Source organism: Xiphophorus maculatus, chromosome 10 (genome assembly GCF_002775205.1).
Source record: "Xiphophorus maculatus strain JP 163 A chromosome 10, X_maculatus-5.0-male, whole genome shotgun sequence".
Lineage (NCBI taxonomy): Eukaryota > Metazoa > Chordata > Actinopteri > Cyprinodontiformes > Poeciliidae > Xiphophorus > Xiphophorus maculatus.
The window spans coordinates 9,438,337-9,462,355 of NC_036452.1; the positions used below are offsets into that span (position 1 = coordinate 9,438,337).

The 24,019-nt window shown below is 35.2% G+C and overlaps 3 protein-coding genes across 3 annotated transcripts; all 3 read right to left on the reverse strand.

Annotated features, from left to right (window-relative positions):
- Positions 1–645: 645 nt before the first annotated feature.
- On the reverse strand, positions 646–5,551 carry LOC102224117 (5-hydroxytryptamine receptor 3A-like). The gene is made up of 10 exons (XM_023341145.1): positions 5,447–5,551; positions 4,102–4,269; positions 3,877–3,917; positions 2,832–2,941; positions 2,450–2,619; positions 2,174–2,334; positions 1,405–1,615; positions 1,195–1,338; positions 1,058–1,116; positions 646–962 (listed from the first exon to the last, which is right to left on the reverse strand). Exons 1-10 carry the CDS (start codon positions 5,532–5,534, stop codon positions 723–725), a joined length of 1,392 nt encoding a protein of 463 aa, XP_023196913.1. The 5' UTR covers positions 5,535–5,551; the 3' UTR covers positions 646–722.
- A 108-nt stretch (positions 5,552–5,659) lies between these two features.
- On the reverse strand, positions 5,660–14,269 carry LOC102224376 (5-hydroxytryptamine receptor 3A-like). The gene is made up of 10 exons (XM_014472906.2): positions 14,188–14,269; positions 13,468–13,628; positions 12,296–12,340; positions 12,080–12,189; positions 10,804–10,973; positions 10,170–10,327; positions 9,375–9,585; positions 9,158–9,298; positions 7,609–7,691; positions 5,660–7,517 (listed from the first exon to the last, which is right to left on the reverse strand). Exons 1-10 carry the CDS (start codon positions 14,222–14,224, stop codon positions 7,272–7,274), a joined length of 1,362 nt encoding a protein of 453 aa, XP_014328392.1. The 5' UTR covers positions 14,225–14,269; the 3' UTR covers positions 5,660–7,271.
- On the reverse strand, positions 14,253–22,457 carry LOC102224624 (5-hydroxytryptamine receptor 3A-like). Its single transcript, XM_023341217.1, has 11 exons — positions 22,407–22,457; positions 21,399–21,556; positions 21,003–21,047; positions 20,756–20,865; positions 19,251–19,420; positions 18,340–18,500; positions 17,275–17,485; positions 17,033–17,191; positions 16,762–16,841; positions 15,976–16,086; positions 14,253–14,291 (listed from the first exon to the last, which is right to left on the reverse strand). Exons 1-11 carry the CDS (start codon positions 22,444–22,446, stop codon positions 14,253–14,255), a joined length of 1,284 nt encoding a protein of 427 aa, XP_023196985.1. The 5' UTR covers positions 22,447–22,457.
- Between the last annotated feature and the right edge of the window lie 1,562 nt (positions 22,458–24,019).

A 24,019-nucleotide genomic window follows, 5' to 3' on the forward strand; every position in this document is an offset into this window, starting at 1 on the left:
TTGCAGCATGAAGGTGTGTGTGTGTGTGTGTGTGTGTGCATTTGTGTGCAATGTAACAACAGTAAAATAACCAAGTTCTCGGGATTTTTATTGTACACATGAACGGTAGTTACATCTTAAATACAGACAGGAAGTAATTTCACACATTATACCAGGGTTTTTTTTTTTATCATAAAGAAAAGTGAGAAAATGCTGATGAATTCAGTTGTAACTGTAATATAGCTGTAATATGTACAATTACACTGAAAAGGAAACATCTGTCAGCGTTGTTAATGTGCTCACAATCTTAATATAATGCTGTTGTTCAAGTTTCAGTTTCAGCATTCAACCTTCTTTTTGTTTCCATCCACATTTTGATTGTCAATATTTGCTTAATTTATAAAATGAAGACATTTCTTGTTCACGGCTCTCATCAGGTGGTCCCACAGATTTTATGTCAGATTTAGCTCTGTTCTTTCACTGTCAAATTATAAATTACATTTAATGAGACCAAATTTGTGTTGAGTTGGATGTATGCTTGGATCCATCTTAATAATGAAAAACAAATTCCTTTTTTTCTGTCTTTCAACAGTAGACATGCATTCTCTGTATATATAGAGAGAATGCCAAAGATTTTTGACTGGTGTCAAAAACACATCCAGTATTAACCAGAGATTATGTTCTGGAGGACACTAAACGTACATTAAATATCAAGTTGAAAAGTGAACTTATCTGAATATGTCTTATTTCTGCACATGAGCAGGATACCACATTATAGCAATAGTTAACAAAAACAAGATGGCTGATATGATGTAAATAAAACCAAACACCTTGTTGATTTTTTGAGCCACTCCCGTCCAGTAGCCTGGTTTCTTATCTTGACTTCTGCTGCAGAGGAGAGTTATTGTTTTCCTGCTTTCTCCAAGCTCATCTGAAATCTTCTCTATTGTGTGGGACACATCTGTATTTCTGCTTGTGCTGCCCTGCAGATGTGGTTCAAAACAGATTAGAGCCAAACTGGAAAGTAAAGAAAGTAGAGATTGTAAAAGTGCTGAATTGGAAAACGAGTAGTTCCTACCTCTTTGTTCGGAGATGGCATGTTTTCAACCGATGGTAAGCGGCTCTGTTTCTTTACCACTGAAACAGTGAATTTAATTCTGCTTCATATGACAGATTGATTTTAAATCCATATTTTTGTAGAGAGTTTAGTCTCACCTGTGAAACAGCCTTTCTCCTCCCGACTATCATTCTCTCTTTGCTTCTCTTCCTCTTGTTCATCTTTACCAATCAGATGAATCACCAAAATTGTCTCTAAGAGACTTACCAACATAAGAGAGAAAATCCCAATGCAGTACGCCACTGGTGAAAGAAAAGCATCTTCATCAGCATGATGGTGATGCAGCTGGGAACTAAAATCTTCTCTACCTGTGAGGGGAATCCGGTCTGATGAACAGGGCAGAATGTCGTTGAGGATGAGCTGCATCACTGTGACTGAAAGCAGCAATGTGATCTTAAAGCCAACTTTTTCTCCACCGGTGTCTGACATCAGGAAGGAGCCGAAGTCCAGGCACAAGAAGAAGAAAACCGGCAGCAAGAAGTTTGCAATATAGAGGAGAGACCTCCTCTTCATGTTTATCTGTCAAAGAAATTTTACATTTTGTAAGAAAGTCTAAGTTTTATTTTTTATTTCAGAAAGTGATACTTATGGATTATGGCTGACAGATAATGAAATTTCTATAATCCTAAAATTATTAATACCCTGGCAGATTTCTGTTTAAAGTAATCTATTAGATTTACTAACATGTTTCTTCTGACTGGAAGTAATATTATAGGTTAAAAGCATGTCAGATTGCCCATAAAATGCAAGAAAATCCCAATAAAAGGAAACAAATCACAGGCAATTACCCACTAATAGAAAAAGTACTTTTTAAAATCAGTATTAAGAAATTATTTACTTAAAACAAGCATCTCTATCTTTCTGGAAAGTTACTTTTAAGTTAGTTTTGTCTTATTTCAAGTAGGATGTTTGCAGTAGAAACTAGACCACAAAGTACTTGGTAAGATTTTGTGTTTTTTTTTTTTGCAGTGTTGGCAGTGAAGCACAACTGACACTGCAGTGAAAACTAGTGATCAATGATTTGTCACAGATAAATATGAAGAAGTTTATGCTCAACACCTGCGGATAAATACTTACAGTGTAGATAATCATTGTTTGGTTGAAGCCAAAGTGGTTGACAGTTTCGTTTGTGACCGTCATGCTGACAAACAGCCACTCTAGCTGCGTTTGCATGGCTTCACGAGTCCACTCTGTGATCTCTGTGTCATTGCTGTTGTAGAATAATGTTATTTCTTCACCTGTAAAATGTTAAAGAAAAACAGTTGACTTATTTTATCTGGTTTATCTAACTCCTACAGTGCATACCTGATGGTATTTAAGCATTATAGGTAGGAAAACAGATTGGAGGCTCACTGGGATGCATGATAGACTTGAAGGAAATGTTGCAGCTCTGGATGTCAAAAGGGAATCTGTAAACTTGCATCTTGCAGAAGCTGATCACCACCTTGTCATTTCTAAATTCGACCCAGCCGTGACTTCTTATGTTGAGATAAGGACTTGGAGAGGCTTTGTCCTGCTCTGTCCTGAATGGCAAATCGCAACAAATACTCACTTTAAGATTTGGACAGTATATATCTACTCTCAGTTTTAGTTTTCATCTGGCTTAGTATGAATTTCATTACTTTTAAATCTAAATAATAAAGGCAAAAACACTGTCTTCTTATGCGTCTAGATGACATAATTATGACATTCAAGTTGTTTGAAAAAGAAAAATATTGGGTGAATTTAAACTTACATCTCCTCAATGGTCAGATCAGGAATCCACAAAAGTTGAGTGGGAACTAAGATGTGATCAAGCCCACAGAATTGCTCTGGATCCCACCAAATATGTTCATTGTCCCATCTCTAAACAACAAAACAAAGTAGCAGGGGAGTTCAAAATGAGTCAGATGAATACAAACAAGGAGAGTTACAAGATTAAAAGAAAGAGCCATTTGAAACAAACATAGTACTGTAGATAAGTATCTTCCCCATTACAGATTTTGATGGTTTTTGTATCATACTTAAATGTTTCAGTTGTTTTTTTTTTTTACATTATTCATATATAATCTGAGTAATTACAAAACTTAAGTTTTCAGATGATGCAAAAAAGCTTTCCAACTACGATGATAATTTGTAAAAGTAATTTGATCCTAAACCTAATGAGTAAGTAGTTTCTGCTATTAGTGACAGCAGATGCCATTAATCATTTGTAATAGCTGATAGTTGTTATATCTCCCTGGAGACGCCACACTGCAAAAACACAAAATCTAACCAAGCAATTTTGATCAAATTTCTAGTTAAAATATCTTAGCGCATTTGAAATAAGACAAAACTAGCTTGCAAGTAAGTTTTTAGCAAGATATAAGAACTTGTTTTAAGTCAATAATTCCTTAATTTTGATGAGAATGTGCTTGTTCAATTAGCAGATAATTTTATTTACATGAGAAAAATGTCTTATTATAAGTAAAGTAATCTGCCAATGGAACTAGTACATTTTTATCAAAATTAAGGAATTATTGTCTTAAAAAAGCTACCTAAGAGATAGTTTTGTCTTGTTTCAAGTGTGCTAAGGTATTTTAACTAGAAATTAGACCAAAATTATTTGGTAAGATTTGTCTTTTTGCAGTGCAACCAAAAATCATACTGGACCATTTGGTTTCTTTGAGATCTCCTGGATGAGTAACCAATGTGTGACAAAGAAACAGGCAAAAATTTGTCCCAGCACTGTAAACAGATTTTCTTCTCCAGGTAGGGTTTATGTTATATTATGTATTTCTAGGCACAAGCAAAACACTTACCAAATAAATCCAAATGTATGAAATGAAAGACTGCTCCGTCTCTCTCTGTGGGCAAAGACAAACTGTTAAATAACAACAAAACAAACTATTCAAAAATCTATGCTGACCACAAAGAAGCAATAAAGGACAGAACCCGACTCAAATATCCTGTGTTTGTTTTAATCAATAAAGTGGTTCTGGCTTTGACGGTGAAAACTGAAATATATGTGAAAATTTGCAGACCACTCACCACATCAAGAATTGCATAAACTTTCATCTCCAGGAAGATCCATGTTGAGTGCCTGTGGTGTCTCACGGGTCGGGTCAAAGTGTACTTCTCACTGTTTTTGGTCATGTTCAGGTAGTTTAAGACGGCTTGAAAACTGCATTCCTCCTGAGCTGGCACTTCATTTTCTGAAAATGGATCAACACACACAGTGTGTGAAAATCAGTTAGAAAAAAAATGACACCCATGAAAATGAAGAATCTTATCAAACTTGTTATGTGATAACAGTCGAGATATAGATGAACATTTACAATGTTTACTGAGGGATTCTGGCTCATAAATACGTTTAATGTGCTGTTAATCCAGGACTGCATTTATTCTACTTTTAATATACAGAACTAGAAAATATGTGCTGGAATCATATTCCAAAAAAAAAAATAAAAAAATAAGCACAATGTTAATGAAGGATATGACAAAAAAAAAAAGTTTTCCACCTCGAATTTGCTCAAAGATCTCAGCAAAGTTTTTGTGCTCTAGATTCTGCTGGAGCCTCTCAGCAAATGCATCTGGGAGAGCAGAAAGAAAACAAAGGAATCTATTAACATTTATAGTAAATAATTAAACAAAACACAGCAAAATATACAGCTACTAAAGTACCATAGTCTTTTGCTTTTATGTATCTTATGAAAGACATCCTTTCACTGCTGAGACATTTCTTAGTAACTGCCTGCATAATCCCATTTGGTGCATCAGCATTTTCTTCCCCAACCTGTTTCTCATGTTGCCGTGCAAACGCACAGCATAGATTATTTAGGTAAGATAACAACAGATCATTTTCCCCACATGATTGAGCTCAAATCACATCAAGTAAAAGACATTCAGACATTTTGCTCTCAACATCCAAGGATTTCCTGCCTGAGTAAGAAGGTGTTTGGTCTCAGAGCTGTAATAAGATATCACTGATGTAATGGACTCTTTAACCGTAGAAACTCCCATCACTTTGTCAAATTTCTAGATCCATCTAAATCATAAAGATCACACTTTTTGTTCTAAATCAAACTTATCTCTTAACTTACTGTAAATGCATCCAAATCTTGGACTCTTATTGCAAATGACAGTTAGGCCAAATAAAAGCTTACAAAAGAGAAACAGAAAAATTTAATCTTTAGGAAAACAAAAAATGTTCCTAAAGAAAATCTACATGGAAAGAATATTTTATTACTTTTCATTGCTGAACTACAGTATATAATACATTTCTTTTTAACAACAGATCCTAACTTAATTACAAAATATTTTTTCTTTTCATAAAATGCTAAATTTAGCTTAAATGTCCTGTTACAGCTTCATGCGTTTTCTTTCTCTTACCTGTAAGGAGAAGAAGAGGAAAGAAACCTAAAAGTATCATCGCTGTGAGATTAGTGAGCGTCTCTGCTGACTCTTTCTGTGCTCTCATGTTTTTATGTCGCTGCCCTGCCTTCACTGGAGGGAGGGGTGCACACTGTGACACTGATTAATGCCTGGCTTTGCTTAATAAAAATATATTTTATACTTTCTCTCAATATCTGAGTGGCATTGATTTTATCTGGACAGGTTTCTAAAACCACTAAGTGGAATCTGCAACATTTAGTGCTCAGATTTTTTTTATTTGTTTGTAGAAACACACGACAAAACTTGATCTTTTATTTCTTCATGCTTGAACGCCCATTAAAATAATTTTTAAATACACAAACATGCTTTGGAAGATATGAAAATTGTGACTAAAGTTCTGACTGTAGTAATATAATATCCATTGCTCTGGTCTCAGAAGTTGCGTTTACATTACAAATGATGGTCTATATTCTGCTAACATCCAAAAAACACGTAAATGAGCATGCAGTCATTAAAAATCATGTCAACTGTTACAGGAAATATATTAATAATTCAGTCGTGGCGCTATTTCTCTATGGAGGACCAAAACTGACATAATAAGAAATAAAAGCATAAATATATATTTAGTTTTTCCTTGTCCTTACACATGAGTTTCCGTCAAGAAATGTATCTATTTCTTTTCATTTCCTTTAAACACGCGTTTTTGTCAAGAAAAGTAGATATTTTGTTTTGTCTTTTCCTTATAAAAGCTCTCCTTTTGTCATTGCCTCCCCTCCTTTTTCTGTTTGTCCTTTTTCTGCTTCTCCGTGTGCATCTTTATGTTAATGAGGAGAGCTGCCTTCTCCTACTATTGGCCAATAGAGCTTTGGATCCAACGTCACTGCGTAAGACGTTGTGGGGCGTTTACATCTCGCGCAGTTGCTCGGCGCCATCTTTACAGGCCACAGACCAAAACAAACTTTGTCCCGGTGTTTTTATTGTTACCGACCGCAGTGAAGTTAGGTTCGAGTTGGATACTGGATATCCCAATATCCGCTGAGCCAGCATTCTGGCTCTATTTTCACTTTAAACTATTATACAACACCAAAGAAGACTGGTGTTCATTTGTCACCAAAACTTAAAAAAAATGTAATCAGATCAAATTATTTTATACCAACAATTTTGTTTTCTGAAAATCCAAAGAGGTCTGGTGAAGTTTTGAACTTAGTCACTACATTTTTAGCGTTGATGTTCTCCATCCAGTTTAAGCAGGCAGCAGGACAAACAAATATATATAAAAAATTCTACTTTTAGATAAATATTTCAGAAGCACATATTACTGGTGTGACTGAATTGCTTTAGTTTACTGAAAAAAACCCATAAATCATGCTAACAATCTAATAAAGTTAAAGTTACGATGGATCCTAATGGGATCTATTGTGCAGCTGAAAGTATTTGATTTTTGCATAACTCTGTAAAGTAAATTTGTCTTTTAACCTGCAGTGCTCCTTTATTTTAACAGCTTTATTACACAACATGTTATTTTACTGTGCTGGCTTGTGCACTTTCAGCAAACTATAACTTCAAAATTAACTAATGACGTAAAAGGGAAAAGTGAGCGTTTGATAATTACTAAGACCGTTTCCTCTTTCTTTTCTGCTACTAAATTAAATATGTTTTTTCAGCTGAACAACTTCTGATGAATAGCTTTACATATATGCCACTGTGCTTTAATATGGAACAGATAGATATATTAGTCAGGTTATAATAAGTACAACAAAATCAGGATGCAGTTATTCAGATGACTTGGATCATGGCTACATAAATGTAGACCTGAATTGTGTTATGTAGTATCAATGGAATCACTTTGCCACTCTAAGAAAATGAAAACCAGGAAAAGGATGACCACAAGGACGTAGAAAACAAAGAAAGCTTTGTCAACTCTTGTAGCCACCCTGTTCCAGTAGCCACTCGTCTCCTCGTCTTTGTTGGACTTGAAGAGCAGAGTTAACATCTTCTCCATCGCCCTCAGCTCATCTGAAAGCCTCTCCAGGGTGTAGCACTCCCCCAGCAGTTTGCTGCTTCTGTCCTGAAAAAGTGATTTAATAAATCAGTTTACAGAAGGACGGATGTCTTTTGTTATTTTGGTTTTTGTGCACCGATAGTGACTGACTGCTGACCTCTTTGGCACCAGGCAGGATCTCACCGGTTTCACTAGAAGACACGTTGTAGATAAATCCACCTGAGGTCCAGTCATGTGATTCTGAAAGAGAGTTTCTAAATTAATCCTGAAAATCAACACTAAATGGCAGTATTTCATACTGCATTAGTTTGCATATAATTTCATCCACTGCAAAAACACCAAGTATTTTTGGTCTAGTTTCTTGTGCAAATATCCAAAAGCAACTTTCAAGGAACTTTTCAGCAAGATATAAGAGCTTGTTTGTTTCATAATTTCTTATTATTGATTTTTAAAAAATACTAGTTCCACTGTCAGATTATTTAACTTATAACAAGAGAAAAATGTCTTATTTTATGTAAAATACTCTTCCAGTGGACCTGTTTTGTTTTGTTTTTTATCAATAAATATTATCGACTTAAAACAAGCTCTTATATCTTGCTGAAAAGTTACTTGTAAGTTAGTTTGTCTTATTTCAAGTGTACTCAGAAACTAGACCAAAATTACTTGGTAAGATTTTTTTGTTTGTTTTTTGCAGTGAAATATTTTTAAGAAAAAAAAAAACGTTTACCAACGGCGTGTAAACAAAATTATTGTACTATAATTAGGGTCACATTGACTGTAACTAAACTCATTGGCTATTATTATGCCTGGATTGTTTTTGTTATATAACAGCATATACTTTGGAGCTGTTTTTAAAGTAGGTGTCATTTATAATAATTAAAACAGACTGTAATAAACAGTGTTTGATCTTCCTGAGTGCTATTACAGCAGATTTCCTGAGGAGGGCAGCAGATACACCATTTTTCAAAGCAGCAGTTTTTATTGCGATGTTGGACATTTTCATTACTTTCACTCTAACCTGTTTGTTTTTCCTTTTTCACTAGAAAAATATTTTATTCTAAAAGATTTTATTCTTTTAGAAAGAATAAATAAATTTACAGAAAATTTCCAAATTAAGTATGATTGTCTTTGCTTCTCTAAAATTGAGAAATTAGCTGAAATAACAAAAAGAAAACATAAAATCTTAATTGTTTCACCAGCAAGACATGCAAAGCTTTGAATCTGTGATTTTAATGTTGATTTTATTGTGTTCAGTCTGTTCCATAAACCATCTATAAGGTATTTTTTGTTGTTTTAAAATAATAATGTTTTAAAAATTGCAAATGTTCTTATAAAATATGTGGAAGTATTCATTAATGGAATTTTATTTGTTTTATTGATAAACCCATAAAGATGTTTATTATGTAACAGCTGTTTATTAGACACCTGTCGTTATAATTGTTGTAATTGCTTATAAAAGAGATAATATATTAACATTTAGACCAATAATGGCCAGAAACTATGTAATATAGAGGAGATTTTTCACTCAGCATCACATTTTAAACTTTGAGGTTGAGAAATGGAGTTTAATACTGCTTCAGGCTTTCAGTGAAGAAGCTTGAAATGTTAAGATGCAGACAAACAACTAATAACTTCAAAAAAGATCCCAGTTTCCCTGTATCTGGACACATTTAATCTCCTATCTGTGTAGCAGCTGTGAAAGTTGCCTTTGTTGGACTTGATAGATTCGTGGATCATGCATCCGTCTCTCTCTGTATCTTGGGAGCTTTTCTGTCTCAGATACATCACAAAAATCGTCTCCAGGAGGCTGAGCATCATCAGAGCAAAAATCCCGATGCAATAACCGGCTGAAAAGGATCAGACATGACAAAATGAATGAAGTCAGGTCACGTTTCCTGCACAAAAGTAGCAGATTTATCCTACCTATGAGTGGGACTCTGTCAGAGGAGGACGGCAGAATTTCATTGAGAATGAGCTGCAGCACTGTAATGGCCAGCAGCACGGTGACTTTAAAGCTGAGCTTCTCTCCACCGTAGTCTGAGATCATGAAGGAGGCCAAGTCCAAACACAAGAAGAAGAGAACCGGCAGCAGGAAGTTGACAATGTACAGCAGAGACCTCCTCTTCATCGTGATCTGGGAAACAAGATTTAGATTAATATTCAGCAAAAGCAGAAAATTGACCTTTTCAGACAATGTTTTACCAAAATTTGGCTTCTTGAAATGCCATTCAGCTACTTTTTTTTTAAAGTATCTATTATAGAACTTTGAACTTTTTAAAATAAATTTCAACTTTCTGCCATTTAGTGGGATTTAAGATTAGTTAATTGCCTTTCTTTTTTTCCTTTTTTTTTCTCCGAAGAGTTTTTGCGGCACTAGTGGCTTGTATTTTTTCAACAGTAGGCAGACAGGAAGGAGGGTGAGGAGAGGGGGGAAGACATGCGGCAAAGTTCGTCGGGACCGGGAATCGAACCCGCGACGTCCGCGTCGAGGACTAAGGCCTCCAAATGTGGGGCGTGCTAACCCCCTGCGCCACCACAGCACGCCTCGTTAATTGCCTTTCTAAGGGGTCATGCAGCTTTAAAAGTGTGGAAAATATAAACGCATCAGACTTCAGTGAAAATGTAATTGTCTGCATAGTTTAAATATGGAAAAGGAAAGAAGATTTCACTTTTCCAGGCAGTAATCGGATGTGTACATGTAAAACTAATGATACCTACAGTGTAAATGACGACATCTTGATCAGTTAAAATGGTAGCGTTGTTTGCAGTGACGATCATGTCGATGAACAGCCACTCATACTGAGTCCGCATCACTTCCCGAGACCACTCTGTGGCCTCTGAAGAGTTGTCACTCGGCTGCAGACGGATCTCTCTGGCTGAAAAAGAGGGGAAATGCTGTAAAAGCTGTCCTGGATTTTTCCCAGAAAAACCTCTAAATGTCTCTCTAGCGCTTGCTTTTGGGAAATATGCTTGTTTCTATTCCATTTATTTACATCATTATGCATTTTATAGCAAAGGTAACAAAAGTAACACGGATTGATGATTAGTTTCAGCCAGCTGAATATTTCTAATCAGGATTTCCTGTTAAACGTCCTTGGCTATATATCTGTTCTCCACATCGGCTTGCTCGTTAATTTCATTTACCCTCCTGATTACACATTTAACATGAGGAAATTAGAAAAGAGGGAAGCATAAACATACAAAGAAGCAGTCGATTACTGCAGTCAGGTAGTGTTGATGCCAGTCAACAGTTATTTTCTATCAGGACTGTCCTTAACTTGATCGATCCCATTACAGCTTAGCATTTCACATGTGGAAAACGTTCGTAGATATGTTGGAAACGTGTTCTCACCCGTGTGTATGATGGACCTGAAGGTGAGGTTGCAGCTCTGAATGTCAAAAGGAAACTTGTATATATGCATCCTGCAGGTGCTCACTAACACCTGGTCGTTCTGAACTTCAACGTCTCCTTTGTTGTTGATGGTGAGGTAAGGACTGGGAGGGGCTTTGTCTTTCTCTGTCCTGCATAAATTAAAAAGACAAACAAATTAAGTGATTATGGAGGTTTGAAAAGCTTGGGATTCACACATGACAAAGCAATGGATGATAAATATTGCGCTATATTGCCACTAATATTCACAGGTTCTAAGCTTTATAATAAGCATAAGTAATTTAATTTTTGATTTTGCAGAGATTAAAAAATCTAAACAGATTGTAATCCTCCTTTACAGAGGATTTTTGCAGGGTTCTTTCCGGTAAAGTTATTGAAGATTCTGCTTGTCCGTTTTCCCTAAAAGAATATCCTGCGCTGTCACAGGCATCGTGGTTTTCTGCACCATGTCTGGATACATCATTTCACTATAGCTGTCATCCTCTAACTGTCTTAATGGTTATTTTCTCCACAGGGTGCACCCTTGACACCTCCATATTCTTAATTCCTGTCACCTCCAGCATCTCATTTATCCCCGCCTGCTAAGCCTCCGGTACAGCAGCCCTCATTGTCTCTGGAACAGCCTTTTTCTCCTGCACTATCGTTATCTTTTCCAGAATTTTGTGAGCAGCGCCATCATCAGAACATGAGTCTCCATCGTCCTCAGATCAAACTTCTTCTGCAAATTATTTGTCCTGTGTTCCTGGTCCAAGATAGATTGTAAAGTAAAACACTTTTTGCAGTGGAGCAAAAGAAATAATCGTCTGTTTCATACTCTGTAGGTAAGACAGACCAACAATGACTGTGAGCTTTACCAACCAATCAGTGTATTTACCCCTTTTATCTTTTTATCAGTTTCCTGTGAATAAATGGGTTATCTGGTTGGCTTAGCCAATTATTCTGTCCTGCAAGATTACAAGCTTGCACTTTACCTCTTCCTTGAAAATTAGAAGTTCACAATCTTCCACCAAATGTTTATAGCTGCTCTCAATTTGCATAAACCACCTTATGTTTAAATCTTAAGAGACAAATATTTAGCATTTAGCGGCACATGTGAGATTCAGAAAGGCATGTAATATTTACTTACAAGTTGCTGTTTTTTTAATCAGCCTAAAGATTAAACAGGCCAAAGTGTGAGGGTCTCTTGATGTCTCTACACCACATGCAGGATTACACTAATTCACATATAAACACTTACATTTCTACAATCGTAAGATCTGGTTTCCATAAAATTTCAGTACGTAGAGAAACATTATCAATTCCACAAAACTGATCTGGATCCCAAGAAATGTATTCGTTGTTCCACCTCTGAAAAGAAAAATAAAGAAAAAGAGCACAGTGTTAAAGACACATTTCTCAGTAGATCTGAGAGTCTCCATTCTAACAGACGGTTGATTTGTTCAGAAGAACTCACTGTGACAGTCCACACATAAGGAATAAATTTCTGGTCTTTTTCAACCTGCAGAGAATAAAGCGTCACAAAACCACAACGTAATGCAAAGTCCATCAACACTTAATCTAAACGTGTGACGTTTAGATTAAAATATCATTACTGGGCATTAACCCGGACACAAACAGGAAACGTTTCCACTCAGTTCCTCTAATGAACTCTAAATCGTCTTCTTATCACAGTTGATATTAATGTATGGCTCATGCACAAGATTCCTTCTGAGGAAAGCTATTATGTACTTGTGGAGAACCGCAGGCTATTACAGTTTTCCAGAAAATGTTGGAGAAACTTATAAAAGCAGCCTGGTCTGTCAAGATTTAGGTGCAATTTTAAAAATAACATTCTTGACTTTAGAATAAATAGATAAACAATTTCTAAACAATTTTGAGTATTTAAATCCCTAAATAGTTCAGTTGAGCTCAGCAAAAGTAAGTACAGCTATGGAAGAAAGGAATTAAACTGGAGGCAGTTTTTGCCTCAGGATTTTAAAACACTTAAAAACTAAGCTTTACTGGAAGGAATGGCCAGGTGTTGTTTGTGAGCATAAAGTTTCTCAGTTATGATTATGTTTTTATTTAGAGGTTGTTTTTATTTCTTCTGTCATGAAATGTCTGGAAAGAAGTCACCTTTTAAAAAGAATCACACCATCATTTGCTGTCCCTGTGGCTCATTTTTACGCTGTGCCTGAGCTAAATGAAGGAGAGGGCATCATGCTCCAGCTGCAACAGTTATCAGAAATGAAGCATAAACTGGTTTGTGGAAAAAAGCAAATTAAAAAGAATCCAAAGTAGTGTTAGTAGTTTTGTTCTTTTAAGCTATTTTGTCACCAGCATTTATTAATCAGACTGGGTTTACAATCTAGGGAATAAAAATCCCTGTGTAGGGTGCCGGTCTACTAGGTATCCTTATTGTAGCCTATTGAGACTTATTGAGCTAATGAGCTCATCATTACTCTTCTCTGAAGATAAAATCATAGTTTTTGGCTCCATTCTCTGCTGCCTTGTGTCTGCCTTTGTTTTCTTTCACAACATTTCTTTATTTTGCATATTTCTATATTTTTCACATGTAGCTGAATCGCAAACACTTTTGAAAAAAAAATCTGGTATACCTATCAGATATTAAAAATAATTACTTACCACATCTAGGATGGCATAGAGCAGAACTTCCAGTGACACTAGTGTGGGATTTTTATAGTTTTTGACGGGCCGGGTCATGGAGTACAGCTCGTTGTTACTTGACAGGTTTAAATAGTTCAAAACATCCTGATAACTGCAGTTCTGCTCAGAATTAATCTCATCTGCAGACGATAAACACAGGAAAACACTTTTCAAAAACAGCCGTCACATTTTGTCAATCATTAATGAGATTGATTTCATTTTGACTACAAATGCATTAGCGTCTGTGTGGTTTGTATTCATTGCTACAGAATTTATAATGAGGACATCAGAAACACCGGTTCACAGATACATGTAGTAATTATTAGGATTGATTGTGGGCATTAAGTGGCCATTATGAGACTGCCGCTGACACCATTACAGGGTTTTATAAAAGCAATTCACTAATTATTTAATAATGTCAATGTGTATCCCAGGAAAAGTTATGTCTTTATCTCTCAAAGATGTTTGTGAGAAAACGTATTTGAAGCAATGGATTATTTTGTAGTTTAATAAATGAATAAATATCTTCAAACAAAAATGCTATCAGCTAATTAGCTCATAATTATTCCAGCAGCATTACCAAGCAGACAACATATAAAAATGGTTAAAAAGCAGTTCCTAAAAAGGTTTTAAATCTACATTTCCCCACTTTTTAACAATAATTTGAAACTCATAAAGCTGAATATTCCTGAGACTTACCAGAGATAAGGAGCAGAAAAAGGAAACCAACCAGCATCTTGACTCCCTCATGCGTATTTGTCCTTTCAGCGTCTCTTTGGAGCTGATGACTGCATGGTGTAGTACTGGAAAGGGGCGGTTCAAGTCACATCTATAGCTGGAGGTCTGGTGGGGGTTTTTTTTTCCTGGTTTTTCATATTACCATGACTCTGACATCCATTCTCAGACAGAGGCCACGCCCACACGTCCTGCATGAATGTATAAATTTACTTGCAGATCAAGTTACAAAGGAAATGGAAACGTGCCCCGATGGTATATTAGATATTCAGTCTGGATTGTTTTCTTTGTTTTGGTGAAAAATTCCCAAAGCAAAACATTTAAGATTCTGCAGGACGAGATTGTAATTGAACCGCTTTCCCCAAGCTTTTGCTGTAAGCAAATGTTACATAAAGGGTGATTTGTGAACTGGATGGCACCATAATTCAAAAGTCTCTTAATGCATGTAAATCAATATGATAAAGAGTCACTGCAAAAGAATTCACACAGCCTCTTTTAAATGTTCTTATCTTGAAATGTATGAACTCTTTCCTTTTCAAATTTGAAAACTGAATAAGACATTCAAATATATTTACTCATTTAAAAATGTTTTATAGGGTATATTCATGTAGTATTTATAAAATACAAAATGAAACAAAACCATTTGATTTAATTTGATAAAATAAAAGTTCAATATCCATAAATGTTTGGTTAGTTGTGCATTTGAAGCTCAACACCTTTCACATATTTTCACTTTTGTAGGAAACACAACAAATCTGTCGACTACGCTCTAAACGTCCTGAATCTATGAAACAGGAGTGCAGCACAAGTAGATCAGATCCTTCCTGAAATGAGTAAAATGAATGTCCATCATCCTGCGTAATATGATTATGGTGCACAAAATAGCAGGCTGGCGACAATAAATATGATTAATTTATTATGTAAAATGAGTTGCAAGGTGAAAGAAGGATGATATAAGACAAGAAGGTCAGACTGAAACAAAAAACATGTTTTATTACTGTAGCTTTTTCCTGTTTCATACATAATATATAATCTCTTAAACTTTATTATCTCAGTCCATGTGACAATTTCTGATACTGCTGCTCTGTACAAAACATTTATCCTAAACACACTTTTTATTTACAAAGCCAATGGATGTTGAATATTTTAGGCCTGCTCTAAACTCTAAAGTCAGCCAGATATTCAAGGACAGATTGGACAAAACACCCACTGTGTTGCTGCATAAAATACACCAGGCAGGCATCTGCATACAAATGGAAGGAAATGTTACATGTTTAAAAAATTGCACCAAGTGAGTCTAGATATTAAGAATGGGGGAAATTTAATTATGCTGTATTGTCTCCATGTGTTAACATGAATGTATTAATTTTCTGTTTGAGTTTATTGAGACCCACATGGATTGGAATATTCCAACTGTAAAGTATTTGTTAACTGGATTCTCAAACTTTGCTTCAATTTCAAATTTGCATAAACTTTGTTTATAATACAAAATAGAATGCTTCTAAAAGCACAGATAATATTTACAGTGACATTTCCACTCCGGTCATTATCCTTAGTCAAAACGTCAGCTTTCAATAGAACACTACAAACTGATCGGCTTTGTACAATACAGTGATATCATGAATGATTTAACTTTTTTTTTTTTTAAGAGTACCACTCCATAAAGATGAAGGACAGGAAGAGTAAAACAGTTAAAACATAAAAAATAAAGAAAAGTCGGTTGATTCTCTTTGCCCAAAATACAGACTTCACTCTCTCCGCTCTGGGGCCAAAATGTCGATGCATCATGTTCTGCAGCTTCTTCTGCTCATCCAGGATCAACTGCAAAGCGTTTGTGTCCCTCGAGTGGCTGCTGTAGTTCACCTGCACACAGATGCAGTCAGTTCACTGGATTTTACTTTCTGAATCAGCGTTTTACAACTTTGTTTTACTCATCTCTGCCTTGATTCTTATTCTGAGGAATCCGAGTGGTACGAGACACACGAAACTCAAATCCTAGTGTTGTCTTTCTATATGTTAATGTGCAGAGGGCTGTGAATAGTGAGAAGTGAAGTGGCTTCATATATAGCAACATAATAAACTTTGCTCTGATCGTGACTTTATCCTGTTCTAAGATTATTTACATCGTAGATTATTTCAATGACCACAGATTTCACAGTCTATATTGAACAAAGATTAAACTAATAAAATAATGTGAGACTAATTAGGTTGAGTTCTGGAGTTTGATTTGGACCCAGTGGTCTACAACCTTTACAATCCAGAGCCATTCTTGTTCACAGCCCAGCTAAATAAAACTTGTTTTGAGCTGCAAATGTTACCTGATCGTTTGAATAAAGACGACTCTTAATTTTTGATAAATGTCTGCTTTAGGAAATGTATCATAATTTTTAAAAACACAACATTTTATTTCTATTTTTAGTTTTTGAAACTAAAAAAAACAAACTTTTGCAAAAAGAGGCTGGATAGATTTTATTTTTGTTTTGCTTTAATTTACAAGACTTGTATTTGCTACATCAATTTAAAAATATTTGTTGTTACCTCGTCATCCACAGTAAGGAGCTCATGCTTCTTCTCACTTTCACAGACTTTGTAGCTGCAGCCATTTTGTTTTTTAATTCCTAAAAGAATAACATATTTGTTAGAAAGAGGAGCATGGATGCATCTTATTATTTAAACATACAAACTTTGCAGGATTTTTCTTTTTAAAAACTTTGCATGGGATTTATTTATTGTAGATACATAATGAACTAAAAAAACCGCACGTTTTATATGAGTGGAAATACGCAAACAATAATATAAGGTGTCTCACCTGTGCTGCAATCTTTTGTTTTCATTTGTTTGTTTTTTTCCTCGCCACTGTCACACAAGCTGAGTTCATCTTCAGAGTCTTTATCTATCAGATACGTTACCAGGATTGTCTCCAGCAGACTGAGCAGCATCAGAGCAAAGATCACAATGCAGTAGGTCGCTTAGAGACAGAAACAGGCGATTAGTGACATGTGTTTGAGTATCTCAAGTCAAATGGAAACCCTTCAGTTCCCAACGTTTTACCTATCAGTGGAGTCCTGTTGGACATGGAGGGCAGGATGTCGTTAAGGATGAGCAGGAGGACAGAGATGGCCAGCAGCACCGTGACTTTGAAGCCCAGCTTCTCCCCTCGATGGTCAGCGATGAAGAAGGATGCGAGGTCCAGGATGAGGAAAAACAGGATGGGCAACAGGAAGTTTATGACGTGGAGTAGAGGTCTCCTCTTTATGGTGACCTGACAACATTTAAAAACAAAGAAAAGTTTTTATTTTTCTGAACTTCTTGAGGAGCTTTTTAAACAAAGGAGGTTAGTAAGACATTCAAACCACAAAACAATGTTTTTTATGTTCTTTGGTACAAATAATCATTACCTCTGAAATTTTGTTTTGCATTTTTGGCAACTGTCATTTGGTATTTATAATGCAGATGTTTGCCCAAATCATTTTCTGATTTGTTCTCATAAGTACTAGATGTATAGAGCAAAACAAAAACATAACTTTGAAGTAAATAAGATATTATGAGCTATTAATATTACATAGAGTACTCTATGAGAGGAAGTAGTTCTGGATCAAAATTGTCTCCATATTTATGATGAAAAAATGTAAATATAGTTTTTGGCCCCAAAAATGTGAGAATTGACATCACTGATCAAATAGACTCAATGGACTTATAAAACACAGAAAGTGATGTAGCCTAGCATAAAACAGGTATAATGATGATTTGCTGTCAACCTGCTGAGTCACAAAAAAACCTCAACTTCTTTTAAATCTACCAACTGTGTGGTTAGTAGGTAAAGAAAGAAAATGTAACCTAATGTCACGCAAAATATGGACAATTTGTAAGCGCTGTTTCTACAGGTCACTAGCTAAGTGTTAGTCGCTAATCATGCTAAATTGGACATCTACTGAGGAGATATTTTTTGGACTAAACCAAAGCAATATTTCACTGTTTTTAATAAGTCAGGGCTACACTTGGTCTTTATAAAGGTACAAAATCTAAATCTAACTCATTAGATATTGCCTAATCTAGTTAGCTTATTTTATCATTGCACCCCTTTCTTGACTTATTTTTGTTTCCAGTGTTGTTTACCTTGTAAACTAGCAGTTCCCAACGCCTATCATACAAGCTGATGTTGGAGCTTTCGACGGACATTTTCAGGAACTCCCACTCTCCCTGTGTCTTCATTACCTCTCTGGAAAACTGCGTGGCCCGAGAGGAATTTGAGAAAGGAAAAATTCGAATTTCTTTTACTGTTGGGAGATAAAAGAAAATTAAATGAGGGTCCAAGCTGCTAAGTAGTCTGAGTGATTGGTGTAGTAATCATTCGGATGGTGATATAACCATGAAACTTCTCACAATTGTTCCCTATTAGATATCTATCAAATGCAGAAGTAATTGCCTTAGCAACAGTTGCTAGGCAACCAGTTTCGGACAGTAACTGACTGCTAAAAAACTTCAATAACTTTATCTTTAGAAAAATTACATTACAAGACCTATAGAGCCTTTTATTGGAAAAAAATGGTGCTACTAGTAGCTATTTCAAGCTCTCAAAAAGTCTATTATGTTTCCATCTAGAGTTTTAAAATCTTATGGATTTTGATCAATTAAATGCTTCACCAAATTGTACCTCCATTTATTGGCCATCCATCATCATTTCATCCCAATCTATCTTGTAACCCAAAGAAATCTTTTGATTTTTTTCTGAAACAAATTTATCTATTTGGTTCTCTTTGCATGGTATTTATTAGATATACTCAAAATAAAATAAACTCCTGACTGCTCAAACTAAGATCAGTATAAGTAACTTATTTCTGTAAGCGATATTTATCGAAGATGCATAACTATAGTTCCAAACAGTTAATTATTCTTTTTCAACATGCATTAATCAATCAATCAAATTTATTTGCATAGTTTAGCAATAAAGGTACTAATTGCTCATTAGTATCATTGTTTTAAAAGTGCTTACTGTATAAATATGGGGGCAACTCATAGATACCCACCACAGTGTATTGCAGAACCAATGGACAGGCTGCACTCCTGCGTGTCAAAAGGAAACTTGTGGACGTCCATCTTGCAGGTGCTAATCACCCGCATGTCCTCGTCAAAATAGACAGTCCCGTCATGAGTCACCAGGATGTATGGATTTTGAGGAGAGTCATCCTTCTCTACCCTGAAACATTACTCAGGAACACACACACATGGACAAACACACGCACACACACAGATCCTTGTTAATGTCTCACAGGAGGCCTGAAAGTAGCTCAGTGGGTTGTGGGGACGACCCTTTCTAGAGGGCCTAAAACTATGAACAAAATCAGGCTAGTGCCCCAAAAACTCTTGATACTAAAAATCACTTTCAATAAACACAATTTGAAACTTTATTTTACATGTTAGCTTTTCAGTCACATGTGGGGCCTCTAACATTCATGCTTTGCTGGGTCCACCTCTACACACATGACATTTTTAGTCTGTTATGGAGCTTGGTTTTAATGTTCAAGGTGTAAGAGACCCATCTTTACACACACATGATTTTTCACACATACACATATATGCTGAACATTCAGATGACACATTTCATGCTCACAATGAACCGATTAACAGATGTTAAACTTTTAACTGTCATAGAACTGTGTTGGCCAAGAATTATACTGAAAGTGATATCCATATGGTTGTGTGTATTTGAATAAAAATTAACACACAATAAAGTTGTTTACCTCTGCAAATATTAAATTATAGCTTTTTATGAAGCCACAAAACTAAATGTGCAATTTACTCATGATATTTCTATAATGTTTTTTAGTTAAACTTAGATTTAAAAATTAGATTTATTCATTGTATGTTTTCGCTTTTCAACTCTAGATTAACTTTGTCAGGTTGAATTTCAACACAGTAGCAAAAAAATATACCTTAAAAGGGAATCCAGCAAACGTCTTTAATATAAATTTAAAAAAATAAGTAAATTCAAACCTGCATAGTGAGTCTGATAAATTATTTTTTATCTTTCATTTCTAAAAGTGAAAAAAAATTGACATGTAGTGGGTTCTTTTATAAGTTATTTACCATATTTTTTCATTCTTGTTGGTTTGAGTTTTGTAGATATCTCATGTAACACCCAACCTGCTCAGAATATTCCCTCTAACCTTCATTTTGATGCTTAGGTCCAATGTGCTGTTTATTCTTGTTTTTTGTAACTTAAAACATTATTTAGTACGATAATGTTTTAGTTAAAGTCGGAGTACAATACATTTACATTTTGTATGCCAATTATGCGTTTGACCTATTTCGACTGCTGCCAATGGCCACATTGGATGTATATCTTCAGTGCCTCAGATGGAGAAATTTACTAAAGGTGTTGAGACATTGTGATGAATGAAAACAAGAAGAGAATCTGTAAAGTCTATGTTAGTTTTTAACAATAATGCTATTGAAATATTCAGCCATTATGTATATGATTTTCTAAATTTGTGCAGATATTTAAGTCAATATCTGTGTGCTGAAGGCTTACATCTCATAGATGAAGAGGTCAGGTCTCCAAAGAATGCCTTTAGGAACTGAAATCTCAGTGATCCCACAAAACTGAGCTGGATCCCAAGAGATGCGTTCGTCTTTCCATTGCTACATAAAAGCAGATAGCAAAAAGTAACAAAATAAATCTGCCCAAAAAAGGAAGGCAACACTTGTAATGGTAATATTGGTTGAGATATTAATAAAAATTAGGTAAAAAGTTGTCAAACTGAATTTAATTGACTCACCACTGTCACCCAGACAAAAGGTACAAAGGTTTGGGTTTTCTCAACCTAAGAATAAGGACATAAACATTTTCAGAAAATTGACCAATATTAATTATCTGATGAGTAGGGATGCCCCAATCTGATCCTAAGTATTGGTTTGGGTTCTACAGTGTTCTATTTCGAAGTCAGTGGCTGAAATCACCTACTGATCTTCGTTGTTGTTTTCGTAGAGATTTTATCAACTTTCCCACAATATACTCTGCAGCTCCCCATTGCAAAGACAGATTTTAAAATCAACCCATTTTCAGTGTAAAAACTCATAAATAGTTTTGCATATTGCTTTATTCCTTTGTCCATTAAAATATCAGAATCAGGACATCCGTACGGATGAGCCTAACATCAGAAAGCATACAGTACCACCGACAGAATGGCGTAGAGGATCAGGTCCGTCTTCACCGCTGTGGTGTGTGTGTGGTCCAGAACGGGTCGGGTCAATTTAAACACACTGGTGTCCACTGTCATATTTAAATAATCCAGAACATCCTGATAACTGCAAACTTTACAGGACACCCCACCTACAGGAGAACAATCCATAACAAGAGTTACTGAAGGATTTAACGGAAATACAGCACTTTTGAAATAGGTTTATTAAATCCTATAAGCAGAGCTTAATTAACTGCTCAAACGTCTTGCTGAATGGAAATTTTCAATGATTCTTTTGCTTTCTACACAGATAATTACTTTGAGAATGAACCGCATTGATTTAGATTCTCTGTCATCAAGTTCATGCTAAAGATGAAAACCACTGGATTTCTCTTGTTTCTTGATTAAGTGTCACTTTTCATCCAAAACGCTTCTTCAGTTCTGAGAGTAGTTAGAAATAACAAGCTTATAAGCTAAATAACATCACAAAAATAACATTAATAGAGCCATAACAAATGGGGTCATTAAGAACACTATCACTTTGAAATGTTATATCCTTCATTCACTTTAGTTTTTATTTATTTGACACAAAATGTATCTAACTGAAAATATGTACACAAAAGATGCACCTGTAAGTAATAGACTCCTGGTTTTATGTTTTTTAACCAATCCCCATAGAAACATTTCTGTCAGGTAACAATTTGATTTGTTGTGAAGCCTATGTCCTGCTGCTAAGGTGAATCATTAAGTTAAAATCTGATTATTTATAAAAACAAAACTTTTGTAGTTTGAGAGGTAGATACATTTGTACTTCAAAATTACCCCAGTTATACATTTAAAGTACTTGAATGAAATTATACGTACAGTATGTACATTTTGAAAGTGCGTAAAGTTAGTTTATATCTCTACGTAGAAGAGGCAACAAGGATATGAAATGTTGACACAAACAAGTGTTATCAAATGAAATTCCTAAAACAAAAATGCATATTCAAAAAAACTTACCTGTGATGATAACGAGCAGAAAAAAGGAAATGTGCATCATCTCAGGAGCTTTTTGCAGTCTAGTGTTGCTGAGACAGTCCTTTATTCTCATCAGGGAAGTCCAACCAAACACGTTTAAATGAGCTATCCCTCCATTGTAGACATGTGTGACAGATAATTAGCTTACAGAGGGAGTGGACATTCATTGCCTGCTATTTATCTGGCTTTGATACTTCTGACAGCTGAGATTTCTGCAACAGATGACTTAAAAAAAGCCAAACTAAATATAAAAGGCAGGTGGAAGACGTTCATCAGCTTAAAGCCAAAGATAATGCGACTTTACAGCTTGCTGTCAACAAGAAGAATAATAGGACCAATTTAGCTCTGAACTTGTGACTTGAGCACACAGTTAGAGAAGATGATGCAACATGTACAATTTGATTAGAATGGAACCGAGACAATGTGAGAGCAACATTATGAGCTCTGTCCCCAATTAAAGCCACTTGTTTTATTGTTGTCTCCTGCCAGTCTCACTGTGAGCGGCTGAGCACTGAAACCCAATTTTCTCAGCAGGAGATCTATCTTCACGACAAAGTTTGCTAAAAGCCTGGGATTAACATCGGATGGTCTCCTGTCATCCATTACCACGCAGAGAACTTTAAAGATGCCAAAAGGAGGTTTGTCAAAAGAAAAAATAGAAAATTTGAAACTAATGACATTTGAAACATGTATATAGATTCATTACAGTCAGAGTGTATTTCAAGCGTTAACCTCAATTAATTTGAATAAATGTGGCTTACATCAAAAGATAATAATCCATTTACATCCAGATCATAAATCAAAAAGTTTGTAATTCACAAACATCATCTTTCTGAAAAATGTGCCATCATTAATAGGACAATTAATGTCCTATTATGAATTATAAGCAGTCAATTGTTTGCTAAAATTAATTTTTCAACTAAAAATTGGAATAAGATCATGTTGTATAGAAGAATATGCAAAGCCTGTGATTTAGTCCACAAATTTATTAGCAAAAAGGTAATAATCATTTGTTTTTTCCTCTATTTTCATGTGCATTCATGTTTTCCTTCGTGTTTGGGACACATCAACATCAAAGTCAGAATACTAGAGTGAATGTTTATATTTAAAAGGTAGTTAATAGTGTGAACCCAAAGAGAAATAAATAAAAAGAAAATGTGGATCTGGACTACGGCTTTATGTTAAGTACGCAAAGCAGGACTAATTCAAGCAAGACCTTTTTTCATGTATTTATTACAGATAACATGTTAACTCAGTCAAGAAAGCACAGATTTGATTTTTTTTTTCTGACAATAGACCCCACATTAATACTTTTCCACATATGTCTGTGCAATACCTGTATTAACTCTACTGGGATATCTTTATGATCAGGTACATATGTAACCTTTAAACTGTGTGTAAATTATTTACTTTGTCTTTTACAATGTGCAGCTGCATTTTAAAAACACACACTAAAAATGTAAATCAAATACTTCCCTGTATCTAGGGTCCCGTGATCTTCAAGGAGCTGGAGCTTTCTCTGGGAAAACATTTTTTCTTTCTCTTTGATCACTTTTACATCCGCTGACATCTGTGAATTAAAGGTGCCTCTGTGG

Excerpts from the sequence above, each read along its gene's own strand:
- LOC102224117 (XM_023341145.1), bottom strand. The coding sequence starts at position 5,534 with ATGAGAGCACAGAAAGAGTCAGCAGAGACGCTCACTAATCTCACAGCG. Across the intron at positions 1,616-2,173 it reads AAACAATGATTATCTACACT|ATAAACATGAAGAGGAGGTC; the intron begins GTAAGTATTTAT and ends TTTCTTTGACAG. Across the intron at positions 963-1,057 it reads TGCCATCTCCGAACAAAGAG|GGCAGCACAAGCAGAAATAC; the intron begins GTAGGAACTACT and ends CCACATCTGCAG.
- LOC102224376 (XM_014472906.2), bottom strand. The coding sequence starts at position 14,224 with ATGCTGGTTGGTTTCCTTTTTCTGCTCCTTATCTCTG. Across the intron at positions 12,341-13,467 it reads TCTATGCCATCCTAGATGTG|GTTGAAAAAGACCAGAAATT; the intron begins GTAAGTAATTAT and ends TATTCTCTGCAG. Across the intron at positions 7,518-7,608 it reads TCCTGCCTGGTGCCAAAGAG|GACAGAAGCAGCAAACTGCT; the intron begins GTCAGCAGTCAG and ends TCACTTTTTCAG.
- LOC102224624 (XM_023341217.1), bottom strand. The coding sequence starts at position 22,446 with ATGATGCACATTTCCTTTTTTCTGCTCGTTATCATCACAG. Across the intron at positions 17,486-18,339 it reads GGGAACTGCTAGTTTACAAG|GTCACCATAAAGAGGAGACC; the intron begins GTAAACAACACT and ends AAATGTTGTCAG. Across the intron at positions 16,087-16,761 it reads TCCTTACTGTGGATGACGAG|GTGAACTACAGCAGCCACTC; the intron begins GTAACAACAAAT and ends ATCTGTGTGCAG.